At 44.4% G+C, this 27,507-nt stretch overlaps 2 protein-coding genes across 5 annotated transcripts in view; one reads left to right on the forward strand and one right to left on the reverse strand.

Moving 5' to 3' along the window:
• Nucleotides 1-714: 714 nt before the first annotated feature.
• Nucleotides 715-11,675, forward strand: ivns1abpa (influenza virus NS1A binding protein a). Its single transcript, XM_084548661.1, has 15 exons — nucleotides 715-908; nucleotides 5,326-5,620; nucleotides 5,833-5,966; nucleotides 6,060-6,229; nucleotides 6,338-6,413; nucleotides 6,505-6,678; nucleotides 7,326-7,451; nucleotides 8,954-9,064; nucleotides 9,621-9,762; nucleotides 9,871-10,095; nucleotides 10,269-10,390; nucleotides 10,623-10,749; nucleotides 10,855-10,986; nucleotides 11,151-11,324; nucleotides 11,406-11,675. Exons 3-15 carry the CDS (start codon nucleotides 5,856-5,858, stop codon nucleotides 11,666-11,668), a joined length of 1,953 nt encoding a protein of 650 aa, XP_084404787.1. The 5' UTR covers nucleotides 715-908; nucleotides 5,326-5,620; nucleotides 5,833-5,855; the 3' UTR covers nucleotides 11,669-11,675.
• A 2,370-nt stretch (nucleotides 11,676-14,045) lies between these two features.
• Nucleotides 14,046-27,507, reverse strand: part of swt1 (SWT1 RNA endoribonuclease homolog) — a 23,083-nt gene continuing 9,621 nt past the window's right edge. For 3 of the 4 annotated variants that reach the window (XM_084548350.1, XM_084548351.1, XM_084548348.1), the window contains 4 exons: nucleotides 27,373-27,507; nucleotides 22,841-22,931; nucleotides 22,701-22,768; nucleotides 14,046-15,511 (listed from right to left, as the gene is read on the reverse strand). The exon at nucleotides 27,373-27,507 is cut by the window's right edge and continues 12 nt beyond it. In XM_084548350.1, the coding sequence (XP_084404476.1) occupies nucleotides 15,412-15,511; nucleotides 22,701-22,768; nucleotides 22,841-22,931; nucleotides 27,373-27,507 (394 nt within the window). In that variant the 3' untranslated portion in view covers nucleotides 14,046-15,411. The remainder of the gene's footprint in view (nucleotides 15,512-22,700; nucleotides 22,769-22,840; nucleotides 22,932-27,372) is intronic. The other variant, XM_084548349.1, reaches the window with a different exon arrangement.

Below are 27,507 nucleotides of genomic sequence, written 5' to 3' on the forward strand. Positions count from 1 at the left end.
CAGATGCTGTCTTTGAACTGATTTGTTGTACACAATATTTATACATTCTATATTACCACATATCTTCATGTCCATATTTATTTCATTATATATCTAGTAAATTCGCTCTCTATATATATGTGTGTGTGTATCTATCACCTCTGTAAAATGGTTTCAACAAGTACTGAACATTGTGACCTTCAAGATTTATTGAAGTAGACTCGTTTTTGTTCAGTGTTCCTAAAATACACAAGCAGAGAGTTCTACTGTATACTGTGAAATAAGACTAAATTGTGAGTCTGTGAAGGTTCTTAGTCACCCAGTTCATGGTACATCTAAAAAAAAATAGCATATTGTGCTGATAGCACATTTATTCTAATGGAATCTTGAGTGCAGTGGTTTTAATTTAGACTGCACAGTTGCATTGCTACTTATTGCAGTATTACCTCCGGAAATGGTTGTGTACACTATACGCATTGTTAAAAATGCTGATGTGTGTGTAATCATAACGTTCTTAGAAGGGGGGGGGAAAAAAACACTTGACACTTCTGAGTATTTTTCTTCTTTTCCATAAATATTCTTGTTTACACGTCTACATCATGGTCTACATCCGGCATTTCATCACTCTCAAGAGTGTGGGCGTTGTAGCACCGCCCACCACTGATGACATCATAGGCGGCGTGGCGGTAGCAGAGCTTTTCTCGAGAGCGCGCTTTCTCGCTTCCAACCGCCACCGGCCATTCTGTCAGAGCGAGTCCAGGCTAGACAGAGAGTGGACGTGCATCTCTTACCGAGAGGAAACAGCCATCTGCCGCCATCCCGACAAGCCGTGCCTGTAGTCGCGTTTTGCGTCTTTTCTCTAACCCGAATCGACCATCTCTGAATTCGCATTAAATATGTCTAATATCGTTTGCTGTCAAACGCCTCAGGTAAGATTTTTTTTTTCTTCCTCTCTGTCTTCGAAGCACGAAAGCGGGAATTGATGCCGCTTGACGTCTTTGTCGGGGGGGAGCCAGCCGTTAACCGTTAAATCTGGTATTAGCTACAGTGGTCATCATTCATTACCTAGGTAGATGTTTAACTTGCTCTTTGAATAAATGGTAGCTGTCGTGTTCGCCCTGGTTGAGAGGAAACCGCCTCGAATGCTGTATTGGAGCGAAAGAGGCGCGGGACACGCAAACAACCGCTTTTTTTTTTTTTTTTTTTTTTTTTTGCCCCGACATTACAATCTCAAAACGATATTTAATTCACGTTGGCAGCTGAGGGAACAGTAAAACTGCGTGTCCCTGTCAATTTCATCTCTAAAAAAAATGACCGAATGCAGCGTTAGTTTAATTAATTAACACCGGCGTGGCTGTCTCATGGCTCCCCATCCCCGGCTAAGCAGCAGGTTGCCTAGCTAGAATGCTAACACGCGTTAGCTTCCGACACATCTCAATGAGGGACTGGCGGCTGCTTCGCTCCAGCTGGATGCCTACCTCTCTTTGCAAGCATACGTATGTGTATTGTCTGCGTTTGTAATCCGTGGAAATATCGAAATGCCCACATAATCACATATTTTTTTTTGGGGGGGGGGCTCTGGTTCCTGACCCAGTTTCTAGTTGAGGGGGTGTGTGTATGTATGTCTATATATACACACATTATATATGACTATATGGCAAGTCGCCAGGCATCGTGGTCTTCGTACGTTACTCTCATCAGAGGAGAGGTAGGGACATGGATGGCATAGCATAGCATTGCAGTGAATAGACAAGCATGAGACTTGGTGGCCAATTGCAAGACTTGCCCACTGGGGGATGGTAGGGTAGGGTAGGATAGGGTAGGGCAGGGTAGGGTACATGCTGTCCTTTACTAACCTTACATTAAGTGCCATATGTGTCGGATTTGGCGGCCGGTGTCCTTGGCACATTTCCCTTTTTATTACAGGTTGCTCTGAAGAGAGGTTGTCAAGTAAAGGAAGTAGTCCTTCCGATTCATATTTCCTAGTGTCCACGCTGCGTATTACTATAGTACTATTTGACCTACTGTACTGTTAATCCGGATCTCAAGATGGCAACCACGTGGAAAATTCCCGTGTAACATGCTGCGGATTGATTCTAATGAAAACGGGCATGATATATTATAAATAAAAATAGTACTGTGTGTGTGGTCATGCTCTCACACACACACACACACACACACACACACACACACACTTAACTGTTACGGGAATTATCTGACTCAGAAGATGGGGGTGTTCCAAAAAAAACAAAACAACACATTTGAAGTCATTCCTCGTTTCATTGTCTTGTAAAATATGTTGTAATTGAGTTCTGCTACCCTTATGTTTAAGGGTTTGATTTTTGTATTATTTTTTTTTTAGACATAGTGCCAATGCCTTGTGTATTGCCTAATTTATTATTTTATTGCCCCTGTTTAGCTTCGTAAATGTATTTAATTTAAGCAGTAAATTTCCACTGAGCAAAGCTGACTTAAATATTCAGCAGTGCCCCCTTTTCGCCACTGGAGGGGTGTCTAAACAACTGTTTATTGTCCAGCTGAGACCTGCACCCTTGTGCCTGTCTAATCAGATGGAAAAAGGGAGAAAGTACATTCACAGCCACCCCCCTTGTGACAAAGTTGTGAACCGTGTCGGCCGTTTCTCTTTCAGGCCGTTGTTCTGTCTTTGTTTCCCTGTTGTCAAGTGTATGGCCGTATCCCCTTTTACAGCTCATCAAGTCGGCTTGGCCGTTTTAACACCGTTTGCTTTACCACAGATGCGGCCTGGGTACTGTGATTTCCTTTTTTCTCAGTTTAGTTTTTGATCACAAGTCTTGTTCCCACATAAGCGACCAAAATGGCAACCGGCAGGCTTTAATTGCATAGATTGTCGGTGTGTGGTACGGTGGTGTGAAATGGGTTTTGTTATTCGTGTTATTAAGATGGGAACTGTCCAGTAGAATTGTCTAGAAAAGTGAGGGCGCTGTTTGTCTTTCGGAGCTTAGAGTCGAGAGTGAGGTAGGAAAAATAAACAAGGAAACAGCCCAGTGTGGTCGATCCAGCCATGTGGAGGAGCATTCAAGCCTTCACAAGAAGTCTGCTGCCAGGTGTTGCGTAACAACCAAAAACTGGGTCAGTGTTCCCTACATCCACGAGCAGACGGGGTGAATTATAGCCTTTCTTTACATGCTATTCAGTGCAATATATATATAAAAAGGCTATTTTCCAGCATGTGACATCGTGCTTGCACATTTACTCAGGGAAAAATGTCTGGCGCACTTCCCCGCAGTCTTAACGTGGTAGTTTTACACATATCCCTTTCACCCATCTTTCATAAAACCATAACAGCGGTGCAGCATGGCACGCACATCTTTTTTTTATTATTTGTTTACATTTTATAATCGGCTCAGTAGCATCATTTTATATGGACTCGCAAATGAGACTGGCTCGCGGCGACTGTTGACTAGTGCAAGGTACGTTTTCAGAGCAAGCGATTCATTTTTCGTAGTTCCTTTTATTTCTACCTCCTTCACCCTGACACAGCCGTTATCATGCGCCTTCACATTTTGTCCTTTGCATCTTGTTGTGTTGTTAAAAAGACAAAGAAGAACGGTTCAGTGCAGTCTGAAGCAAAAAAAATACTTATAATTATGAAATTCACAATGTGCTCCATGTGGTTTTGGGTTCAGTAGATCGTTGGAGTTTAGTATTTTGTCTCCCTTTATGGTTGCTTTTAAATGTTAGACATATTGGATAGTAGTTGGATATGGCTGGGGAAAAAGCTTTGCATAATCGTTGCATAATAGTTTATTCTGGAAGAGTAATATGTAAAGTTAGCATTTGCTGCTTGACAGCGTTTTTGTTTCCTTGTACAACCAGTTGCTTTTTAGACATGTGTTTATGGATCATTTATAAAAAAAAGAAAAGGCAGAGCTCGGAGCAACGCTAAGCAGATTCAGAGTGCTTTTATGTCTGAACGCAGCATGTATTTGTCAGCTGAATACAATTATACCATCAAAAATATTATTTCAGTACAAAAGTGTCGCGCACCTTCTTTCAAAGCCGTGTGTGAACGTGTTTCTTTCAAAATAGTCGGACTGTGGATAAAATTGTTGTTTTAGCAGCTCACAAGGGGCATGCTGTTTTATTTTTATATATATATATGCAACATCTGTCATGTTAGCTGATAACTCTCCACCTTGAAGCCTACAAATAGATTGTGCACAGTCTGAGAAGACTTAAAGTACTGCAAGGCTAAAGAATATTTTTTAATAAAAGTCTTTTTTTTTTGTATTTTTGCCAGTGGACAAACGCTAAATCACTTCCTGGGATCACATGTTTTCTTTGAAGAGTGGAGGCCTGCAGTAATCTGTTACAGGGCTGTTAGTTGTTAATATTCAGTCAGCACACACATAAAACTTTGTGTTTTACATAAAACTTCTTGCACAGTGAATGACAGACTTGTATCTGAGACAGTACAGCGCATGTGTAGCCGTTGACTAAATGACAGATTTATTTTTTTAATGAGCTCGAATTGCATGCACGTTGGAAGCTGGCACAAAGCAAGGCTGCCCTTAAAAGGCTCGTCACATGGGGTGCGGATACAATTTCAAATTATGAGGCAGCTGCTGTGGTCCGTCTTGTCCTCTCTCCGTTTCATTTGATTTTAAAGGCGAGTGAATTCTGAACTAGCCGGTGAATGTGAGCGGGTTTGTGCACAGAAGTCACATGTTGTTTGAAGGACAAATAATGGGCCGACCTGAAATCACAATGCAGTTGTTTTAAGAGGGCCTTCTGACGGTCTGTGAATGGCTGTCAGAAATTGCTCCGTCCTGCATTGTGCTTGTAGGTCAGCGCCTGAGCGAGAGGGTTCCAGTTGGGAGGAGCCAGCCGACGAGGCTTTGTCACATAAGATAGCCTTGGAGTGGCCTTACTTCAGACGGAGCGGAGACGGCGCTGAAGGCATGAGACGGATTAAGCGGTTCTGCTTGGGCCGGTGGGATGTAGCAGCAGGTGTGGAGATTTAAAGAGCTAAATGGAGGGTGTTAGAAGGGAGGAGTATCAAAGGCGTGGGCTTAGTTACAACTGCTGTATGCCTTATGGTTTATAGCATTTCGGGATAAAATGCTGGTTTCCACTTCTGACGTTGTTGAGGATGAAATGTAATTGAAGGACGTGACCAATATATTGTGGATCAAATCATGTATGGTGGAAATTTTCATGAAATGAGACGAGAGGACTGTGTTCTTAACTGCCATCCAGTGTGCACGTGGAACTGACTCATGCTGACACGTTGCTCTGGTGCCAGGAGCAAGCAGCATTGCTTTGAAAAAAGCCAAACTCAACTCCTTTTTCTTTCTTTTCTAGGTTATAATGTATGACCAACACAGAATAAGTACAACTCTATAGCCAACGGGATCCCGAGGACTTGATTACAGTCGCTTCAAGCCTGATAGTTTGTCCGTGCGGCTGCTCCCCCTCTCCCTTCTGCTCACGCCCGTGAAGTCAACTGGCATTTCTTCTGACGACTCCCCGTCCCTCTCCTCGGGTGAAGAAGACTCGGTTCCACCGTGACCTCAGTCTACTTAGCCTGTTGCCTGCGTTTGGTTCCTGTCTACTCTCGGCAGCGGCACTTACCTGGATTTGCATTATTCTCTATTAGGTAAGACCATGACTAATGCATGGGACAGATTGTAATACACAATGCACGGGCACCTAATCCTAATCCTCTCTCTGGTCGTCAATGAATAAAGCCAGCTATTACGATGTTGCATAATTAAAAGCAGGTTGAACAGAGTTGCAGCAGAAGGCCTGCATGTTGGGGCATTATTCCATTACTTGGCACAAATGTGTTTTTTCTTCTGTTGTCTTCAGGAAAACCACCGAAATTTACCAACATGATTCCAAACGGTTATTTGATCTTTGAGGATGACAGTTTCCTGGATTCTACCGTGGCCAAAATGAATGCTCTGAGAAAGAGCGGTCAGTTCTGTGATGTTAGACTGCAGGTATGTTTTTTTCTCAAATATTATTTTCTCTTCAACAAATGCTGGGTCATCCTGATCTTTTAACCTACCTTGTCTTTCTTTACATTTGTCCAGGTGTGTGGTCATGAGCTGATGGCTCACCGTGCTGTTCTGGCTTGCTGTAGTCCCTACCTGTTTGAAATCTTCAACAGTGATATTGAGCCTCATGGAGTCTCTCATGTCACCTTTGAGGACCTGGACCCGGAGGCAGTGGAGATCTTGCTCAACTATGCCTACACTGCCCAGTTAGTAGCACTTTTGGCCTTTGACCCTTTGCCTCCGATCTTATCTCTGCAAAATACTCAGCTTTTGGACATGGTTGACAACATATTTTTTGTTCTTGTGTAACACAGGCTAAAGGCAGACAAGGAACTGGTGAAGGAAGTTTACTCTGCAGCCAAAAGGTTCAGAATGGAGCGAGTCAAACAGGTATGGCCTTTAATCTCACGTGTGTCCTGCGAATTTACTCAAAAAATCTGAGATTTCTCAAAATTAAATCTTGCCGTCTCCCTCTCCTCAGATTTGCGGCGACTACCTGCTGTCTAAAATGGATTCCCAGAATGCCATCTCCTTTCGAAACTTCGCCAGCTCGATGGGAGATGCCAGAGTTTTGGCCAAGGTGGATTCCTTCATCCAAGACCATCTGTTGGAAGTGTCTGAACAAGAAGACTTCCTTAAACTTCCCCGCCTCAAGGTACATGCTTAAATTTGCATATTCCAGTCTTCTGCAGATAATTAAAAAAAATATTATGTAACTATGGCGCTACAAGACAACACGGGTTTGTCCTCCGATGGTAAATTAAGGGCCCGAACCAGCACATACGCATGCAATATATGCTGATACTCTTGACATCAGTTGCTGGCAATTGTCTTATGTAGCCCCCCTTTTGCTCTTGCAATGAGTAACAGATTATTTTTACCTTTCTGACTTCTACACAAGATTAACAATACTTGGAGTATGAATGCGTGCCGGTGAAAACCTGCTGAGATGGATTTGGGGCAAGAGACTTAAAACATGTGCAGTAGTGTAGGCAGGTTAGAGTGTGGAGGCTTTTGTTCAGACTGCATCTGACGGACAAAAAAAAAAAGCTGAATTCCACATTCAATAATGATATTTTGATGCTTAAAATGTACTTGATTCACAATTAATCCATTGATTTAATTTGTCTTTCATTTTGAACCGTAAGCTTTTAGCTGGTTTAATGCGTGGTGTCCTACGCATGGCATAATTTAACAATTGTTCAGGAACAAATCAGTTAATCACATGTTCCTAGCGCACAATTAATTAGTTCATTCCCTATTACACAGTCACTTCACTGTTCCCCCTGTGTGTGTTCGCAGTTAGAAGTAATGCTAGAAGACAACCTGACTCTACCCAGCAACGGCAAGCTCTACTCCAAGGTACTCAACTGGGTGCAGCGCAGTCTCTGGGAGAATGGAGACCAACTGGAACGACTGATGGAGGAGGTCAGTACCAGGGCGTGCACTCTTTCAACCAATCTTCATTCTTACCCTGACACTTCCCCTCCCTCTGACCCCTCCTGTTTTTGACATTAAGAAGGCATTAAGGGGGGTTGAAGTAGAAATGGCATGCTGCTGTCATGCTGCTATGTCAGGACTGTTCTTTTTTGTTTTCCTCTGATTTGTTGAGGTTTTTGCAGTAAGAAACTCTGTATCCCTGAACCATACTACAAATTAGAGGTGAGCTGAAAAGCACTGCTGTTTGCAGTTGTTTTTTGTTTCCACTGTTCTTTCTTGGGTATGTGGTTGTTTTACGTACAGCCCCATCTTGATTATTACAGTGCCCTTCTCCTGTGACACACAAAACCCCAAAGGTTTCTCAAAAGGTCTGACCCCTTGATTCTGCTTTCTCACTGCCACTTTGCTATCTGAACAGGTGCGTGTTTTTTTGCCCCAGCACTAACAGGCGCTCCTCCCCGTTGATTTATCTCTCCTGTAGGTTTATTAGCAGCAGCAGGAGACGAGACTGAGGAGCCAGGACTGAACCACCAGGGTAATGAGTCAGAGAAAAGAGAGGGAGGAGAGGAGCACTACTGCCTCTCCGCAGCTTCTCTTTGCAGCCAAACAACACTGTGCCCCCATCTGTCCATGCCACTCATACAGATGAATCCCATTTATGCATTTACCATAAAACATTGCCCGCAAACCTTCAGCAGCCATTACATCTAATTGAATACCCCTTTGCTCCATATTAGATATTCTTATCCAGGGCCATCTATCCACTGGTACATTAAAAAAAAAAATCACTTAAATTGGACATTGGACAGAAGCATTGTTTTCTCCGTTAAAAGTAAAATTCGCTGGACTTTAAATTATCATTTTAAAGCTATGCACCGTTCTCCTAAGAATATGCACCGTCTGCTTTTTTCCTAAAATCTGCCGCCGCATTTTCTGACTTTATTTTGTCAGGCCACAACACAGTATAAACGTATCTTAGAAATTTTGCTGGGATTATCCTTATTGTGGAAACGTGTTCAAGCTAGTGGCTGATGCACTCGTGCCGTCAGTCATCTGGATTTGACTGCCTATTGCGTCCAACTTCTTCGTCTAGAGGAGCGGTATCCAAGCAGCAAAAAAAACGGGAAGAGTGCCGTTTTCCCGATCCTCCTCCTTTTCATTCTTCACAGAAGATCTTTCCAGATGCAGCTTCTCAATTTTCAACCTCTTTTTATAGATGCAAATGAAGTGGGAGACCTGCAGATACCTTCTTGAGCTCAAACACTTAACCCACTCTATGCAGTGGCAGCAGCATGTGTCTTTTTAAAGGAAGCTTTCCATTCAAGCGACTGAAGATCCAGGCGTTCGTCCCTTCCCCCCCTCTCTTCCTCTTCACAGCACTGCCTCCCCCTCCTCCTCCCTCCTTCCCCCCCTCCCCCCCCTTGTGGGGGCTCTCAGTGTGTTGCCATGGAGACAGCCACATGGGTATGTTGTTCCTGTTTGTGTTTCAGGTGCAAACGCTGTACTACTCACCTGACCATAAGCTGGTGGATGGAGGGCTGGTGATTGAAGGGCACAGTGAGGTGTTTGGTGGCGAGGAGGACCACCTTCAGTTTGTGCAGGTACTCAACAGCTTGTGCCTGGCTTAACCAAACTGAAAGTCGTTTTGCTTGGCAGCTTTATTTTGCAGCTCGAGCCCTGCCATGCTTAGAAATACTACGCAGCCTGTGCCTGGCTATATATGGCTCATTTGATACCATAATACAGCCACAGCGTAAGGACTAATGTTAGCAGATTAGCAAAACATGAGCTATGATGCCTGCCTTGCTATGCTGTTGAGCATAATATTAAAAACCACATTTTGATTTATAACCTAATTACAACTAGCTGAGTGTGAGCAGTGGTGGCTCTGTCTCTGTCTACCATTCTGAGTTGTGACTTAATTGTGTGCCGTCAGATCTGTTTGTAGCATGGTCTCAGACTTTAGTGTGCAGTGCTGTGTTGTTGGCTTCATACGGCGTGAGTTTTTCCCGTACATGCTCGGACAAGATTCGTTATGCCACGGCTACGTTAGACAAGCCGGATCAAAGATTAGGTTGGGGTATAATTAGCTGGTGTTGGCCGCCGGTGGGCCTGTGGTGCAAGCTTGGCTTCTATAGCTGCACTGTGCTCTTGCAGAAGAAACCCGTACGGGAGAGCACCCAGAGACAGATGAGCTGCAGCTCCTCAGGAAGCCTGTCGCCATCCAACCAAGCTGCAAATGCCCCAAAGCAGACTGCCAGGAGAGAGTGGAAGTACATCGCCTCTGAGAAGACCACAAGTAAGATGACAAAGAATTCCTCCTTGTGGGTGTGGGGGATAATTGACTGGTTAGATCTGAAAACGAGTACCTATGGTTTTTTCTAATGATCTCGAATCTTAACCCCAGACAACACCTACCTGTGTCTGGCTGTGCTGGACGGTGTGCTGTGTGTGATCTTCCTGCACGGTCGCAGCAGCCCTCAGACATCTCCCTCTGCCACACCCTGCTTGATGAAGAGCCTCAGCTTCGAGGCCCAGCCTGAGGAGCTGGAAGAGCACCCGCTCTCACCCATGCACTACGCTCGCTCTGGGCTGGGCGCTGCAGCCCTGAACGGAAGAGTCATCGCAGCAGGTTAGCACTGAAATGATTAAAACAACCATCCATCCTTTAGAGGCTCACTGGGGACTGAAGATTTCTCTCCCTTTGAAAATATAGCCTGACAATTGGTCTTGGTATTTGGGGTTTGTATTGAGGCAAAAAATGGACGCATAGTTTAACCTTGGTGCATCTTTCTCATAATGTAGGAGGCTACAACAGAGAGGAGTGTCTGAGGACTGTGGAGTGTTATGATCCCAAAGAGGACCGCTGGACCTTCATCGCACCCATGCGGACTCCAAGGGCTCGATTCCAGATGGCTGTGCTCATGGTAGAGTTTACAATAAAGACTCCTTGAACCTTGAACCTTATCTGACACGTGTTGACCTTTCCATTGACTTATGGATATCGGCCCACGAGTGTGCCTACACTTGTTTAAACAGTTTCAATTGTCCAGTGCAAATACTTAAATATTTATCGACTCTCTGTCCAAATAGCACGTGCTTACGTCCAATCTTAAACCTGTCATAATCTATAACTTTGTCCGTATCCACGTGTCACAGGGTCAGCTGTACGTGATTGGAGGTTCAAACGGACATTCTGACGAGCTGAGCTGCGGGGAGACGTACGATCCACACGCTGACGAGTGGGCTCAAGTGCCAGAGCTGAGGACAAACCGCTGCAATGCAGGTTCGCTCCGTTTAATGATTCTGTGAAGGGGAATGATTTAACAGGTTGGTGTATTGGTTAACTTCTAGACTTGTTGAACTCATTATTTTCCTCTATTGTCTGAAGGTGTCTGCTCCTTGAACAACAAACTGTATGTTGTGGGAGGGTCGGACCCCTGCGGGCAGAAGGGCCTGAAGAACTGTGACGCTTTTGACCCTGTGACCAAAACCTGGTCCAACTGTGCCTCCCTTAACATCAGTAAGCGTGAATTATTGACTAGTGTTGCAGCACACACTGAATAAGACGGCAGTTAAACACACAATCTGAACAGCTTACCGTCTGGTGATATATATATATATATATATATATTTCCAGCCTGAGACGATGAAAAGTTTAATTCATTCAACACGTTTTGTTTTCAGGGAGGCACCAGGCAGCAGTGTGTGAGTTGGATGGCTTCATGTACGTGATTGGAGGGGCAGAGTCGTGGAACTGCCTGAACACCGTGGAACGCTACAACCCTGAGAACAACACCTGGACTCTGATAGCCCCCATGAATGTGGCTCGTAGGGGGGCCGCTGTTACCGTACATGCTGGTAAGTTCACCTACAGCATATAGGTCGTGGAACCAGACGTTAACATTACGATGTTTAACTGACGTCTCCAACTCTTCTCAGGCAAGCTGTTCGTTGTTGGTGGCTTCGATGGCTCCCACGCTTTGCGCTGTGTGGAGGTGTACGACCCCGCCCGCAACGAGTGGAGGATGCTGGGTAGCATGACGTCATCACGCAGCAACGCGGGCGTGGCCATGCTGGGCGAGACCATCTACGCCGTGGGCGGCTTCGACGGAAACGAGTTCCTAAACACAGTGGAGGTGTACAACCCCGAGACGGACGAGTGGGACGACTGCACCAAGTCCCTGTCTCCCCTCTCCGACTGAGGAGGAGGAGGAGGGGGGGGGGGACATGGGCGGGGCAGAGAAGGGGTTGGGGAGTTTTCACAGTGCTTCACCGTTTTTCCAAACTAACAGGCTTAGTGACGTAATCGTGTTTCGTGATGTTCTGTGTGTGTGTATGAGCGGGTATGTGTGGGGGGGGGACGAGGGAAACGTTGGGACGAGGGTCTTCAGTGAAGACTGGCTTGTATTTGGTGGGTTGGGAGGGAGGAGGGAGGAGGGAGGGGTTGTTGCCCAAAGCAACTTGACGCCTTTGCATATTGCATACAATGTTTTCCGTGCTGTACATATTTTGTTTCTTCCTCATTTTTTTGTCATATGCCAACATTTACTACACATTTAGTGCTTTTCTTTTACTCTTAGAGTTTAAAGGTTTGTCACTTTGAGGGTTTTCAGACGAGCTTTCTGCTATTGGTCACTTCCAAAGTGGCGGCATGGAGTGGTGACAGTTGACTTTAGGAAAGTTTATTTAACAGTGTTCCTGTTGTGGAAATGTAATTCTCTGCTCACATATTTCAAGGTCAGTGGTTTTGAAGCCTTACTCAAGAGTGCGAGTTGATAAAACACCCATCATGGCTTTTTTTTTTTTTTTGTCATTTTAATCAAGCTGGATTGCTTTTTGAATCTTAAATGATGGCCTTTTTTATATTTTTTATACACTGCTGATTTACCAGTAAAAAATAAGAGTAGTAGCAAAACAGCTTGAGTCAATGAATCTAACCAGTGCCAGATTTAGTTCACTTCTTGTGCACAAACCACACACGCACAACCACGCTTTGCTAACCAAACTTTTGTTATCGTGATTTAACTAATTGATGTTCGTAGAGATGCAGTTGACTGAAGATCCTATGTTTTGTTTTTTTTTTTCTTTCTTTTTGTGTTTTAAAGTGTCAGGCATTGGCAGATTCTTCTGGAAGGAATGTTAGAGAAAGATAAAATTATCACATTTGTAACATTTCTTAATTAATAAATCATTTAAATCTCTTTCTGCCTTGTTTCTAAATGTGTCGGTGAATGACTTGTCAATACAATAACACAATTTGTAATATTCAGGTCGGTGGCAAAGAGCTTTTTACTGACCTTAAATTTAGGCTTTACCGTCACGTCATCTTCCCTTCACTCAGCTGTTGGGAGTTTAGTAATTACTGCGTACCAATCACTGCTGTCTAAGCTTTCATTGCCACACTTTTCCTCAGGGACTACCACAGTGAGCTAGGGCTTTTTTACCTCCTGCTCCTCTATAAGTGTCTTTTTAGGTGAGATTATAGTAAGCTGGCTAACGAACCTCAGCAGGAAGGGACGACGACAGTCACTCTGATCTGTGGAAGTGTTGAAAGAGGACCGACGGAGCTGACTGCATCTGCATGACCTCAGACATGACTGGCGGCCTGCCAGAGTAGGTTAAATCCCCCACTGTGTGCTCATTCACAACTTAGTCTCAGATAATCCCCGCTGGCACACCTGACCGTCAGGAAAAAAGAAAAAGGCCATGTGCTACAGGAAGCAGAATGCTTAAAATAGTTTGTCTGGCCTCACCGATGTAGACTAATGCCCATTAACCTTGAGCTGTGAAGTGGGAACCTTTACTTCTATGCTGATCAGGCATAACATTATGACCACCTTTCTAATATTGTGTAGGTCTCCCTTGTTGCCTCCAAAATAGTTGGGACTCATCAGAGAATGGACATGGGCCTTCTGAGGGTGTCCTGTGGTGTCTGATAACAGAATGTTGTTCGTGGGGGGCCTTTGGGTTCTATGTATTGAGAGGAGGGGGCTCTGTGGATCATCCCACAGACACTTGATCAGTTTGGGATCTAGTGAATTTGGAGGCCAAAGCAGAATTTGTTCCTAAAGCGTTTTTGTGTGAGTCCCTGTGCATCAAGGAGTGTCATTGCTATGGGGTAGGGGTGCCTGGTCTGGTCTAGGTGGGTGCTACATGTCTAAGTAACATCCACATGAATGAATGCCAGATCCAGAAGCTTCCCAGCAGAACATTGAATTGTCACAAGATGATACTTCTCCTGTCAGAGGTTCTAATGTTGTGGCTGATCGGTGTACAGTCACAATAGGAAATAAAAAAAATCCTCTGGAATGAATGAATGAATAAAAGTGTTTTCATATCAGTGAAGAATTTGTTAGAAATTAAAATTTAGAAATGCAGTAACGAAAGACACACTACTTTTAAGATGCAGAGAGAGAACGTGGAACAAAATATTTCAGGACCTGGATCCAACATTAAGTTTAATAACATCTGTATCTGTGCAGCGTCCCAACTCTAAACAGATCTCACGAGACGGGAGGCTGAGATCACTCGTTCTCTCTCTCCGTCGCCTCCTGCCCGACGCCTGACGCTTCGGCCCCGTCTGTGTGTCACACAGGCAGCAGGTGTAATCTCAGCCTGTCTGCTGGCGTCATCTGAATCTAATCCCCTTTAATGACTACGCACGAGCGCGGCACACACACATACAGCAGAGCTAAAAATGACGGGAAACACCACAAGGGACGCAGTTTGTATACTTTATTCAATCTGAATAAAGTAGCGTGGAAATCCTGTACAAAAAAAAAACTCATCTTTAACAAACGACATTCATGACAAACATCTTTTCTCACTGTAAACATTAAACTTTAAGCATACAGTGCATTTTTATTTATTTTTTTACATTTCTCTTCAACTAAAACTTGATGACTGACAAAGTAAACTATTTAATTTAAACAATAGCTTCTTTTAATATCATCCGTTTATCATTAAACAGCTCCATCTGGAACCGGGAAAAAATAAAAATAAAAGATGATTTAAAGCCAGTGTATAAATGTTAAATAAATGTATAGAAAATTATAGAGGGCTAGAAATACTGAACCAGCTAAAATCAAACGGAAACGCGTTGTAAAAAAATGCTATGCTAATCTTTATGACCGTTGCAAATAAAATGTTAAACCTTCAATAACCTTTAAGTTGTGGCTTTTTAATACAACACTAAGGTAAAAATTTAAATCTCAGTGATCGTTTCTCGCTGAACTTAAACGTTGGCTCTTCCTCCTGAAAAGACATCTGTGGGATGAAGATAAAAAAATAAATAAATAAATAAATAAAAAATAAAGCCTATTACAGTGCAATTAGGGTCTAAATTAAGATATATATAAAAAAATCAAAAGAAGAATGCTTGGGAACATTACATGACCAAAATAAAAACTATGAGAAGGCTGAGGCCAGAGCCGGGTGAAATTACTTGACCCCAATCACTAACAAAAGCTAGCTCTTTTTTATTTTCTAGTTTAAGAGCTAACATGTTAATGCTAAACAGTTTTTGAACTATGGGGTGTTTCCTTGATTGAGGTCAGGTGGTGATTTTATTTTACCGGGATCGTCAGTATGTCATGTCGATGACCATTTATTGGTTAAATCTTGCTGATATATATAAAAAAATAAATTATTAGGAGATATGAGAGGAGGTGAGGGGACATGAGAGTAAACTGAAACCAGTACAGTACTAGTAAACATCCCGACACACCCTGAGAACGACGGAGGGCATCCATTGACATCCATTCAACCCTCAGAGTCTTTGTTTCTCTGGCTAGACACCGTTTTAAAGCTGGAGAATAATGAGGTAAACAGGCGCAGTGCCCTGGAGGCCCAATCACAACAGACACGCCGTTCTTTAGCTTCTAGCGTTTAGTTTTAAGTACAGCATCGATTATTCTGAAGGCACCTGACGCCGGCCCAGCAAGCGCTACGTGGTCAAGGCGGCGCGTTGACCCGTGACCTGAACGCAGCGGTCCAGGGCTTCTCGTAGCTCCATCAGCTGGCTCCCGCCGACTCTGAGCTTCTCCCTGGAAACACAGGAAAGGACATTCGTTAGGAAATGAATCGCAGGAAATGGAGACCGAGGAGAGAGGTGAGATAAAACTATGAGCTACAAGCAGCCTGGGAAGAAATGAGAAATGATGGCGTTTAATAGTTTAACAACGCTCTACGAATAGAGACAGGAACGCTAGCAGGAAACACCAGCTGGTCAGTCAAGTACTCTGTTGAAGACTTATTTTAAAGTTTATTTAAATGTCTTCTTCAGCGGTAAAAACACATCCAGTAGCCCACCACGCCACAGCCATACACCAATCAGCCACAACATTAAAGCCACTGACGGGAGGAGTTTGTTTCGTTCCTTTCCTTCCCACTGTCTTAAAAAAACAGAATAATTAAGACGCCTTTCAGAAAAAGGGCTTATATAAACAACACAGGTCTTCCCAAGAAATACCACACTGTCAACTCAAAGTGTGCTATATACTCTGATCAGCCACAACATTAAAACCACTGACAGGAGAAGTAAATGACGTCGACCATCTTGTGACAATCGAATGTTCTGCTGGGAAACTTTTGGACCTGGCATTCACTGATGTGGATGTTACACCAGACCAGGCACCCCCACCCCATAGCAATGACACGCCTTGATGGCAGCAGCCATCCCCAGCAGGATGCAGCCTGACACATGCACACATACAAAAAACGCTTTCGGAACAACTAAAGGTGTTGACCTGGCCTCCAAATTCACTCGATCCCAAACTGATCAAGTATCTGTGGGATGATCCACAGAGGCCCCTCCCCTCAAAGGGCACCTCACTAACAACATTCTGTTGCCAGACACCACAGGACACCCTCAGAAGGCCCATGTCCATTCTGATGAATCGTTTTGGAGGCACAAGGGAGGCCTACACAATATTAGGACGGTGGTTTTAATGCTAAGCTAAGCTAAGATCGGCTAAGCTAAATTAAAATGATCCATATTTAATGTACAGAGATGTTTCTTCTTCTATATTTTGTCATGTATTTGTGGAGCTTTTACTTGGTGATCTTTATTATTATTCAAATCTTCTGTCTGAATCAACAGTGCGCTTTGTTTCTGGTCAGCCACAGGAAAGCTGTGTGCAACAAAAAACCCTCAGGTGCAGCGATCAAGCTGACGAGGAGGTGGCTTCTTGTTGTGACACTGCAGCAGACTGATCCAGACTGATCCAGACCTTTCCACACAGACATCTCCATAACTGCACTCCCTGCGTGCCGCTCGCGCTCAGCGCAGAACAAAAGAGCTTCTGTGAGCGCTGCAGCTTCCAGAAGCCCTGCATTTCAACGGCGTCTGTTCTTCTGGTTACGCCGCCACACACACACACACACACACACACACACGCACACACGTACATACATGCATACAGGCTATTACAGTTCCGAACATGACAAACACACAACTCGCGGGAGTTGAGCGCACGCATGCACAAACTGGTTCCTGCAGTCCTGGCAACGGCTGCTTAGCGGCGGAGACACTGAGGGAGCTTGTTGCTTGTTTGTTTCCTCCTCTGCTTTGTTTCCACTGAATCGTTGCGTAACTGCAGGAAGGACAGAATGAGAAGAATTCTGCAGGCTGCTGACGCCCCCTGTTTCCACTCGCCATCCATCCATCCACTCCATCCAGCCGTGCAGACCGAGGGGGGGTTTTTTTTTTTGCAACCTGTGGAAACGGGCAGGTTGCGTTTCCCCACGGCTGTGTCTCTTGACTGTTCCCACAGCGTCTTGGTTAGTCGCAACTATGTGGTTTTGCATTAGAGCATGAACAGAGGGATTGTGTGAAAGGCCCGCCGGGTAAGTGCTGACAGCTTCAGATTCAGCTATACAAAAACACTGGTCACATCAAAAGGCAACAGACTCAAGAGTCACAGAACTAGATCGACAACACATAGACAAGAGGAGGGAGTGTGGCGCGCTGCCTCTGTGTGTTACGTAACGTGTGTTTCAGAGGAAGTTAATGGATATCCCGAGGAAACGGCAACGATTTGTACTGGACTGATTACTGGACCACATGATACGGCCAGATGACATAACTGATTGTCAGCCAGGTTTCCCCTCTACCTTCCATTACTGTGGAGCTGCTACGAACACATGATGATCATCTCCTCAGTCTAGTTTTAAATATTTACAAACTGAAGAACAGTAGTGAGCACAGACGGTCACAAGGTTTGCTGCTACTGTGAGATATCAATCGGCCGTGTAATAACGCCAATTTGCTCGTGCCTTCAGGCTTTCTATTCCCAACTGGACGTAAACCTCCTGCCAATAAGCACGAGCAAATAATCATTCCGGTCTGCACGCTGACACTCTGCACGCCGGTTACGCTGCAGAGACTTTTGCGTCGAGACCTTTTTTCGCGCTGTAATTACGCGGTTTACTGGAAACAAAAACTTCTTTAAGAGTCAGTTTTTCCATTTCGGAGTCACTTGAAAGCAAAACATCGACCTTTAAGAGACCGACTCAGCCACGCGGGCGTATGAAAGAAACGACAGTTAATGAGAAAAAGGTGGCTTTGCTTTTAAAATGTTTGGAGCACTTAAAAGACACGCCAAGGCTTTGGGTGCGGCCCAGGTGGAGAATGGCAGCTGTCTTCAAGGTGGCAGACAAAGTGTAAGCATCGAAAACCATACGCTAGGAGCACATCTGACCCCGACATTAGCTGGGAATTTGGGAGAGACTCAGACCGGACTGTCCAAGCTCTTGACAGAATTTAACAAATACTTCAAACCTCAGATGACCCAAGAAATGTTAATGTCCCTGGGAAATCGTCCGTCCCAGTACAGACGGACAATCGTCTCTTTGAGCTTGCAAATTGACGGTGGTTTGAAAAGTATGTTTGACATGACATCTGGTGGACTTTTGGATCCAAGTCATGGATAATTATCCTGAGATATGAAGCACAACATCAATACGAACAACACAACACTTTGGAGATTACTGCAATTAATACAACGGAAACCAAAATTGCAGTGTAGACCGGAGATAAGGGACACCCTGTCTCCCATCGCCCTTTTACGGAATGTCTTGTTGTAGGGAAATCAAGCTGAAATGTCCAGGTCTGAAAAACGTAATCGATGCGGACGTGTCAAAAAAATTGCAGTTCCATAGCTGGCCACTTGAGGGCGTGAATCTGTAAATCGCCATGTTAACCCTTTAAAACTGAACGCGTCGCCTTGGATCCCCTGTAATTACATCGGCTATCGGAAAAACCCCAACAGTTTCTGAAAGCTGAGAAATTACGATTTACAGCCAATAAGGTGTCATAATTGCGATAATTTCGATTTTTACGTCTTTTCCGGAAGTTTACCACACTCTTATAACATGCGTTCAATTGTAAATAACTGCCAGGTATTTTCAGCCAGTTTCGAGTATTTGGGAAAAATTATAAAAGCATGTACTCACGGGACATTTTCGGACCTTTTTAGGCCACGTGGACATCCTGAAACTCAGGTGTTGAAGGTTCAAATCAAATGGTTTTGGTTTCTAAGGTTACATTTATTCATGACAATTGTGCAGGGATTAATGTTTATGTAACTCGCCTATTTATGTCAAAGCATAAAGCAAGGCATGATTAAGGGTGTGGCCACTTTGAGTGACAGGTGGATGCCGTCACAGGCTGCCAGCTGGGTTAGGGATGGAAGAAAAGCTTTCAGCTGTCTGCCTCTAATGGTTTGAATTCATCCATTCATGGGAAAGACAAGGATCTGTCTTATCAAACAAAGCACTTCTCCTCTACATCTTCTCTTGTAGCTACTGAATACTCTGAAAGGAAAATTAAGTAATGCAAGGCCTTAGGCTTTCATTTACTTAACAATATGCTGCTCCCTGTAGGGTTATGCAGCAGCGTGGCAGTGATTCCTCCAGGTAATTATCTCTGGGACAGAACACTGTGACAGCTAGACATAAGGACCTGATGCGTCAGTGTGTGTGTGTGTGTCTGGGTTAGTGATTTATGCAAACAATGACATGCACATTAAGCATGCATTCACATACTGTACATTCAGTGAGAGTGAGATCACCAGCGTAGCCCGGACAACTGAGTCACACGGTGTCACTTACTCAGCTGCGGCAGCCAGCGTCAAAACCGCGCTGCATCAAAACCCATCAGGCTTCAGCCGTGGTGACACATCCTCCGGTGAAAACAACCCAGGAGCAGCAGAAACGTCAGGCAAACGACTCTACAGTCACATATACCAACACGTAAAACAGACGCTTTCACACGACCTTGGGAAAACAGCAGAATCGTGTAGAAAGACGACTCTCCTATAGATGCATTCCTGAGTATGTTTAAATACATATTTGACCTGGAGGTATAAGGCAAACTGAGCTGAACCACGATACGTCACAAAAACTGGACAGACAAGTTTGTTTTGTTCCTTTCCCGCCCACTGTCTTGAAAAAAACAGCATAATTAAGACGGCTTATATAAACAACACAGGTCTGCCCAAGAAATACCACACTGTCAACTCAAAGTGCGCTATATACTCTGATCAGCCACAACATTAAAACCACTGACAGGAGATACCATTGATGACCATCTTGTGACAATTCAATGTTCTGCTGGGAACAACTCAAAAAAAACATGAAGAACAGCACAAGGTCTGGTCCCAAACTGATCAAGTATCTGTGGGATGATTCACAGAGGCCCCTCCCCTCAACCCATAGGACCTGAAGGCTCCCCCACTAACAACATTTTGTTACCAGACACCACAGGACACCCTCAGAAGGCCCATGTTCATTCTCTGATGAGTCACAAGTGTTTCGGAGGCACAAGGGAGACCTACACAATACTAGGAAGGTAGTCATAATGTTATGCCTGATCGGTGTATAACATTTTCTCCTATTAAACACATAATAACCAGCAATTTGTTGTTAACAGTATTATAAACCCTGCATGCTTCTATTATCAGGGCTGATAAGCGACACATTTTTAATCCGACATTGTAAAAATCTTATCTGCTGTGTGTACTGAACGCTGCCTGTCAATGACCACACATGCTCCTGGAGAGGGGGGGCCCCCCCCGGGGGCCTTATATAACTCGTGACATCATACCACAGCTCTGAGCACTCAGATCAAATATTTAACGCGGCCGCTAATGGGCTCACTAAGTAAAGGCCTGGATCACTTCGTAGCGAATGTAACGAATAAAACATTTACAACCACAACGCCGTTGGTTTAACCGTGTCTTTCGGCGGTGACCTGGTGTAACAAAAGCTGGGATGACGTGACTCCCGCGAAGCTTTTCTTTGAAGTGACGCATGTAGTCTTAATACTAAATAAACCATTGGTTTCACTGTGGCTTGCCACTGCTATCCCGAGCAAGAAAGTGATTAAATATGAAATACAAGGAACATGAACACTTTCAGTTATGTAAATATCATGCTTTTAAGAGTTAGCTACACCGATCAGGCATAACATTATGACCACCTTCCTAATTGTTGTGTAGATCTCCCTTGTGCCTCCAAAACAGTTGTGACTCATTAGAGAATGGACATGGGCCTTTGGGTCCTATGGGTTGAGGGGAGGAGCCTCTGTGGATCATCCCACAGATACTTGATCAGTTTGGGATCTAATGAATTTGGAGGCCAGGTCAACACCTTGTGCTGTTCTTCATGTTTTTTTTTTAGTTGTTCCTAAACCGAGTTTGTGTGTGTGCCTGTGTCAGGCTGCATCCTGTTGGGGATGGCTGCTGCCATCAAGGAGTGTCATTGCTATGGGGTGGGGGGTGTCTGGTCTGGTCTGGGTGGGGGTGTCTGGTCTGGTCTAGGTGGGTGCTACATGTCTAAGTAACATCCACACGAATGAATGCCAGGCCCAAAAGTTTCCCAGCAGAACATTGTATTGTCACAAGATGGTCAATGTTATCTACTTCACCTGCTGGTGGTTTTAATGTTATGGCTGATTGGTGTATGTATAACAGTCATCAACAGTAACCATGGTACCAACTGACAGTAGAAAAGCTAAACTCTAGTTACAGTGAAAGTCAATATTTCCTGTGCTGTGGTCATGAGATTATAAAGCCTCTGACAGCAGCGTAAAGAGAGGACAGATAATGGCCAGGAAATCATTAATCTGTTAAATGCATAGAACCGGGGGCTTGTTTCCGTGGCAGCAGGCTTGCGTTCGACAAATAACAACTAACCAACAAGCTGCCGTCGTTACTAGCGACACGACTGCTACCAGACCAACAGCGGCCGAAGCAAAAGCTGCGCGCCAGTCTGAGTTTAGCCGCGTCATATTTAAGGTGACGAGCTGCCAAAAATAAACGGGGTAATTCAAGAGTTATTCAAGCCACGCAAGCTAATCTCAGAGATGGTGCCGACGTAAAGCCCGCGTTACGTGACACGAGGGACTTAGAGGTCACTTTGTTGTCCTAAATGCAATCCTTTCAGCAGCACTTCCTCTGGCAGCTCACAAATCCTACCTCCTTCCATAAGATACTTACAGCTTGATAATAATGAGATACAGCCCACAGGTTAAAATAAACCATTTAAGCAGGATGACAATGACAATGCTCTCTTGAAGTGGCACCTAACTCCCTTCAGTCGTGACTCCGGCCAAGACTATAATCACACTTCTTTGACTTTATGAGAGATCTTGAGCTCTGCTGAATCTCCGTGGTTCAAATAAACTCCACTGGCTCCTTAAACATTTACCTCTCGCTCACTCTGCTCCTTGACAAATAGGTTTCCTCACCCTCGGAGACAATGTGTGATTATGTTTCGACGGCTGACAAGAATCAGGCGACTCCAAATGAACACCGTGCTCCCGTTAAGCTGCGCGTCGCCCCGGTGTTGGGCATAAAGGCACAAAGATGAATGGCGTTAACAATGAGAGTCACGACTGTTTGTAAATGTTGGCATGGCCACGGGCCATTGTGAGGGCTCTGCTGGGGATATCTGCAAGGACGGCTATTACGCAAGAGTAACGGCTTCTTTGCTGGGAAAAAAAAACACGCTTGCCTGGGCACGCTGCAGCAGAGGGCGTGAGATTATAATATTTACAAGGAAGTAAGATGTGTTAAATACACACATCACCTCAGCGGTCGCATGCACAAGCACCAAATCCCTTTTGTCTAGTGAAGCCGAGGAGGCTTGTACCAGCAGCAATTTAAATGCACTGATTATAATGACAACGGACATACAATTAGCATTATTGTGACTGTGTGCGTGGCCTCCTACCTGTAGTCTGGTTGCGAGAAACAATCAAGCAGGTCTTTGGCTGTTAATCTGGAATCCTCATTAAGAATCTGAAACACAAGGAATATATGAGCTGAGCAAACGCCACAGCGAGGGTAAAAAGGTCAAATGACTTCAATTACCCATGGCTGTGACGTGGCACCGACCTTGTTGGAATGGAAGACGCTGAGGAGTGAGTGGACTTCCTCCAAACCAGGGGCAGAGGACAAGACGCTGGAAAGTAAAAGCGCACATGTTAGAGGTCAGTTTCAGTGAATGTGCACTAAATTCGCAAACGAATATACACCGATCAGGCAACAGAATGTTGTTAGTGGGGGGCCTTTGGGTCCTATGGGTTGAAGGGAGGGGTCTTTCATCTCACAGATACTTGATCAGTTTGGGGTCTAGTGAATTTGGACGCCAGGTACAACACCTTGTGCTGTTGTGTGTCTGTGTCAGGCTGCATCCTGCTGGGGATGGCTGCTGCCATCAAGGAGTGTCATTGCTATGGGGTGGGGTTGTCTGGTCTGGTTTAGGTGGGTGCTACATGTCTAAGTAACATCCACACAAATTAATGCCAGGTCCAGTAGTTTCCCAGCAGAACACTGGATTGTCTTGTTGGTCAATGTTATTTACTACTACTGTCAGTGGTTTTAATGTTATGCCTGATCGGTGTACATCCTCATTTGTAGCTGCATTTAAAAGCCTCAAAATATGTGCAGTTTTCTCGGATGATTAACTTCTCAGTGAACACACAGAGCTGCCAGCAAAATAAGCACACAGCTCTTCACTGCTTTATCTGCGCGACCGTTAAAGCTGACAAAATTGCACAAACCCACACAAACTGTCACTAAGTACATTATAGAGAACTGCCCTGAAGGCACAGGGATGATACAGAGCGACAGACGAGAAGACAGCAAGCAAGGAGAAGGAGGGAAGAAAGAGGAGTAGACAAAAGAAAATATAAAAAATGGTAATGTGAGCCGAGTCCTAAATTATCCATATCTGGCGCCCACGGTGTGAGAGAAATGAGTGAGACGGAGGGAGAAAGCCTCAACGCAGTGAGTCACAGCTCTCTGCTCAAACACGTGAAAGCGAGTCTGGCTGTTTCCTAGGCAACGGGGCTCGAGCAGCCCGACACACACGTTCGCGTGCGCAGAAGGTATGCAAAGATATACACACATAAAGCATAAACCGAGGCTCCTGCAGCCAGAGGCGCAGGTAATGCAGAGCCTTTTCTAAAACACTGTGCGCCGACAGACTGACTGTTTACTAGTATTTATACTCTGAGATATTAACAACCTATATATTTAAGTGAAGTCAGATTTATTTATGCAATACCTTGTGCTGCATCCACGGTCGCAGCATTCACGCTGCCAGAAGTTCACAGTGTGCTTTCCATTTTTCCATCATCAGAGGATTTCATAACCACTTTTTGTTTACTTTATATTTGCCTACTCATTTAGAATGAGTCGTATAAGCCTCTCCCACCGTCATCAACACATATACCGTCATTACCAGTCTTTCATCAAGTTTAACAGAAGTTTTTCTGTGCTGAGGAGTTCATCAGCCAAAAACATCAACGTCACAAGCTTAGAGTAGCCACTGCTCTTCTTCGAGCTGATTCATGTCAAACTTAGACCCGGTTTAGCGAGTACATGTGCGCCGTCACAGGACACGCTCGGCAGTTAATTACATAACATCTCATGCCACGCTTACATACATTTGAATTAGATGCTAGTCAATCAAAACACAAAGAATGCAGATGTGATGTAACATCTGGTAATAAACTACCACTATATTGTGTCATACATGTTAAGACAAAAAAAAATTAGATAAACTAGCCTACATTGCAGCAATACATTGCAGATCTAAGAGTGAAGAAGAAGGAGAAGAAGAAGGAGGAGAAGAAGGAGGAGGACAAGAAGAAGGAGGGGGAGAAGGAGGAGGACAAGAAGAAGGAGGAGAAGAAAAAGGGGGAAGAGGAGAAGAAGAAGGAGTATGAGGTGGCAGAGAAGAAGAAGGAGAAGGACAAGAAGAAGAAGGAGGAGGACAAGTAGGAGGACAAGAAAAATGAGGGGGAGAAGAAAAATAGGGGGAAGAGGAGAAGAAAAAGAAGAAGAAGATGAAGAAGGAGGAGGAGAAGAAAAAGGGGGAAGAGGAGAAGAAGAAAAAGAAGGAGGAGAAAAAAGAAGGAGGAGGACAAGAAGAAGGAAGAGAAGAAAAAGGGGGGAGAGGAGAAGAAGAAGGAGGATGAGGTGGCAGAGAAGAAGGAGAAGGACAAGAAGAAGAAGGAGGAGAAGAAGAAGGAGGAGGACAAGTAGGAGGACAAGAAAAATGAGGGGGAGAAGAAAAATAGGGGGAAGAGGAGAAGAAAAAGAAGAAGATGAAGAAGGAGGAGGAGAAGAAGGATAAGGACAAGTAGGAGGAGGACAAGAAAAAGGAGGTGGAGAAGAAAAGGAAGGGGAAGAGGAGAAAAAGAAAAAGAAGGAGGAGAAGATGAAGAAGGAGGAGGACAAGAAAAGGGAGGGGGAGAAGAAAAAGACTAGCATCAATTACAAACCACAACAGGAAGAGGCTGCAGGTGAGCAGAGAATGTCTGCTGCCTAACTGCGTGAAATCTCAACAAAACATCTCAATCTCCTTTTTGATTTTTAATTACCTTCACACAAAAAGGCTTCTTTTCAGGGCTCGTATCGCTATCAAAGCAAACGTCACATTTCGGATCACCCGAATAAAACGGAGGCGTATCAGTGGACACTTTGCCCTTTGGATGTTGGGAGTTTATTGTTACCCGCCTTCAAAGAGACCCTAATGTCACACTGAATACCGTTCATGAATGAATAATGCACCGACTGTGAACTAAGGTCTGTGTGATGTTTAGAGAAAGGCGGCATTGCGCAACAATATTAAAGACAATACTGTGAGTACTTAAAAAGCCTTAAAAAGCCATTCTAAATGAATCAACAGAAACTGTATCCAAAAAAGGTTTAAAAAGCCAACTGGACTTGTAGAGTTTTTTCAGAAGACGTTTCACCACTCATCCGAGTAGCTTCTTCAGTTCTGGTGGACTGGTGGGAAATCTGAGGTTTAAATAGGAACTCCTCCTGAAAAAACTTGCTTGTTATGCTAATAACCAGGAACTGGTGCAGCTAATTAGCGTCTTCTGAAAAAACTCTACAAGTCCAGTTGCCTTTTTAAACCTTTTTTGGATATACCATGACCTGGATGACTGAGAACCTTCACAGACAACAGAAACTGTACTTTAAAAAAAGTACAGTACATCAAAGGTGACAAAACAACAAGTCGTCCCATTTCTTCAAGAGAGACGCTGACTCCAGGGTACACATGCTTCTCCTACTGTTACGTGTCAAGAGAGATGCACATAGAGTACAGAATTCATAAACAGCTCTACGATAAGTGCTCACATCTGTTTTGCAGCCTGCGTATCATACAAAGATACTGTGGCAAAGTCAGCAGGGAGGCAATGACGTCCAAGAGACCACCGTTTGCGTTTCTCTTCCGAGAGGCTTAGCAGTGCTACTGTGTAGCGGCCACTGTTGCGTCACGAGAAAGGTGATAAGGTAAAGCTACAAGGTCAAGCAGATTACGGACCAAACCAACATCGCATGCCAAACAAGGCCATGAGAGCACACAGCACATTACGCAGGAAAGTGGGTGGCCCAGGCCAGTCTGAAGGGTCATCCTAGGGCCCGTTCACACCGGGCGTTAACATAAAGTGACAAGCTCTGAGTACAGGCGTGAACACACCAGGGATTGGCTGTTAGGAGCAAGGTGAAACACAGCTGTGACGGCAAGAGGGAGGTTAAATCAGAGGGTTTTAGGTAGAGAGAAAATTTTGAACGGATAGTGGAAGTGAATTTCTAGACAACCAGTACATTTTTTTATGAGCCACATAGGCCCCGTTCACACCTCGCATTGCATTGACATCCATCCCGGGGAATTCGGTCACAAAGACCAGCATAAGCTACAGGTGTGAACATTTGAGGGATCTGATCTCTGACCACATTTGGAGGTGGTCCGGGTCACATTTACCCGCATTGGTCCGCATTCCCGTGGTAGTGTGAACACACACGGTCCATCCTGGGTCAAATTAAACTCAAGCCTTTTAAAATATTCTGTCCATGTAGCAGTTAACTAGCTAAATAAAGAATGGATCCAAACTCAAATAAGCAAATGAAAGTATTTAATATGAGTAGACTGTGTGCCATTCTGTCATTAAATAACTTTTCGACATGTGGTTAATCATTAATGTGATCATGCTGATCGTTAAGCGCGTTTCCTCAAACACCGGCGTCTTTATTCACCTTTATTACCAGTTCGTACGGAAGCTTCCACATGTAGAGTAATAATCCGAGTTCAGTGCAGGTCTTGAAAATAGCACACACACTAAACAGCGCTGTTTATGGTTCCGACACCGCTGTAGTGATCCATTAAAGACAGCCGCTGGTATAATATTGTACTGAGACCCAAATTATGTCGGTGTTTGTTTTTTTATACAGAGCGCAAAACCGAAACAACTGAGAGAGGTGGAAGCAGGTAACTCCTACAAGATTAAGCTCAAATAATCCAATTTATTAGGCTAAATACAAATGAATAAAGTGACCAGCGGCATGTTAAAAACCGACAGCAACACATGAAGGGGCTGACATACCTGCTGAAAGCTTGGAGCAGCTGCGAGACCATGGAGGACAGTTTGTGCAAACAGGCCAAAGCGTCCTGCGGCGGCGGCGGACCTCCCGCTGGCTGAGCACTCTGCATGGTGTGAGGGTCAAAGCCCAGAGCTTTG

The sequence above is a fragment of the Chelon labrosus genome, assembly GCF_963514085.1.
Source record: "Chelon labrosus genome assembly, chromosome: 7".
NCBI classification, from domain to species: domain Eukaryota; kingdom Metazoa; phylum Chordata; class Actinopteri; order Mugiliformes; family Mugilidae; genus Chelon; species Chelon labrosus.

Coding starts and splice junctions, on each gene's coding strand:
- ivns1abpa (XM_084548661.1), top strand. CDS start 5,856: ATGATTCCAAACGGTTATTTGATCTTTGAGGATGACAGTTTCCTGGAT. Junction 6,414..6,504: donor GAATGGAGCGAGTCAAACAG/GTATGGCCTTTA, acceptor CCCTCTCCTCAG/ATTTGCGGCGACTACCTGCT. Junction 10,987..11,150: donor CTGTGCCTCCCTTAACATCA/GTAAGCGTGAAT, acceptor TTTTGTTTTCAG/GGAGGCACCAGGCAGCAGTG.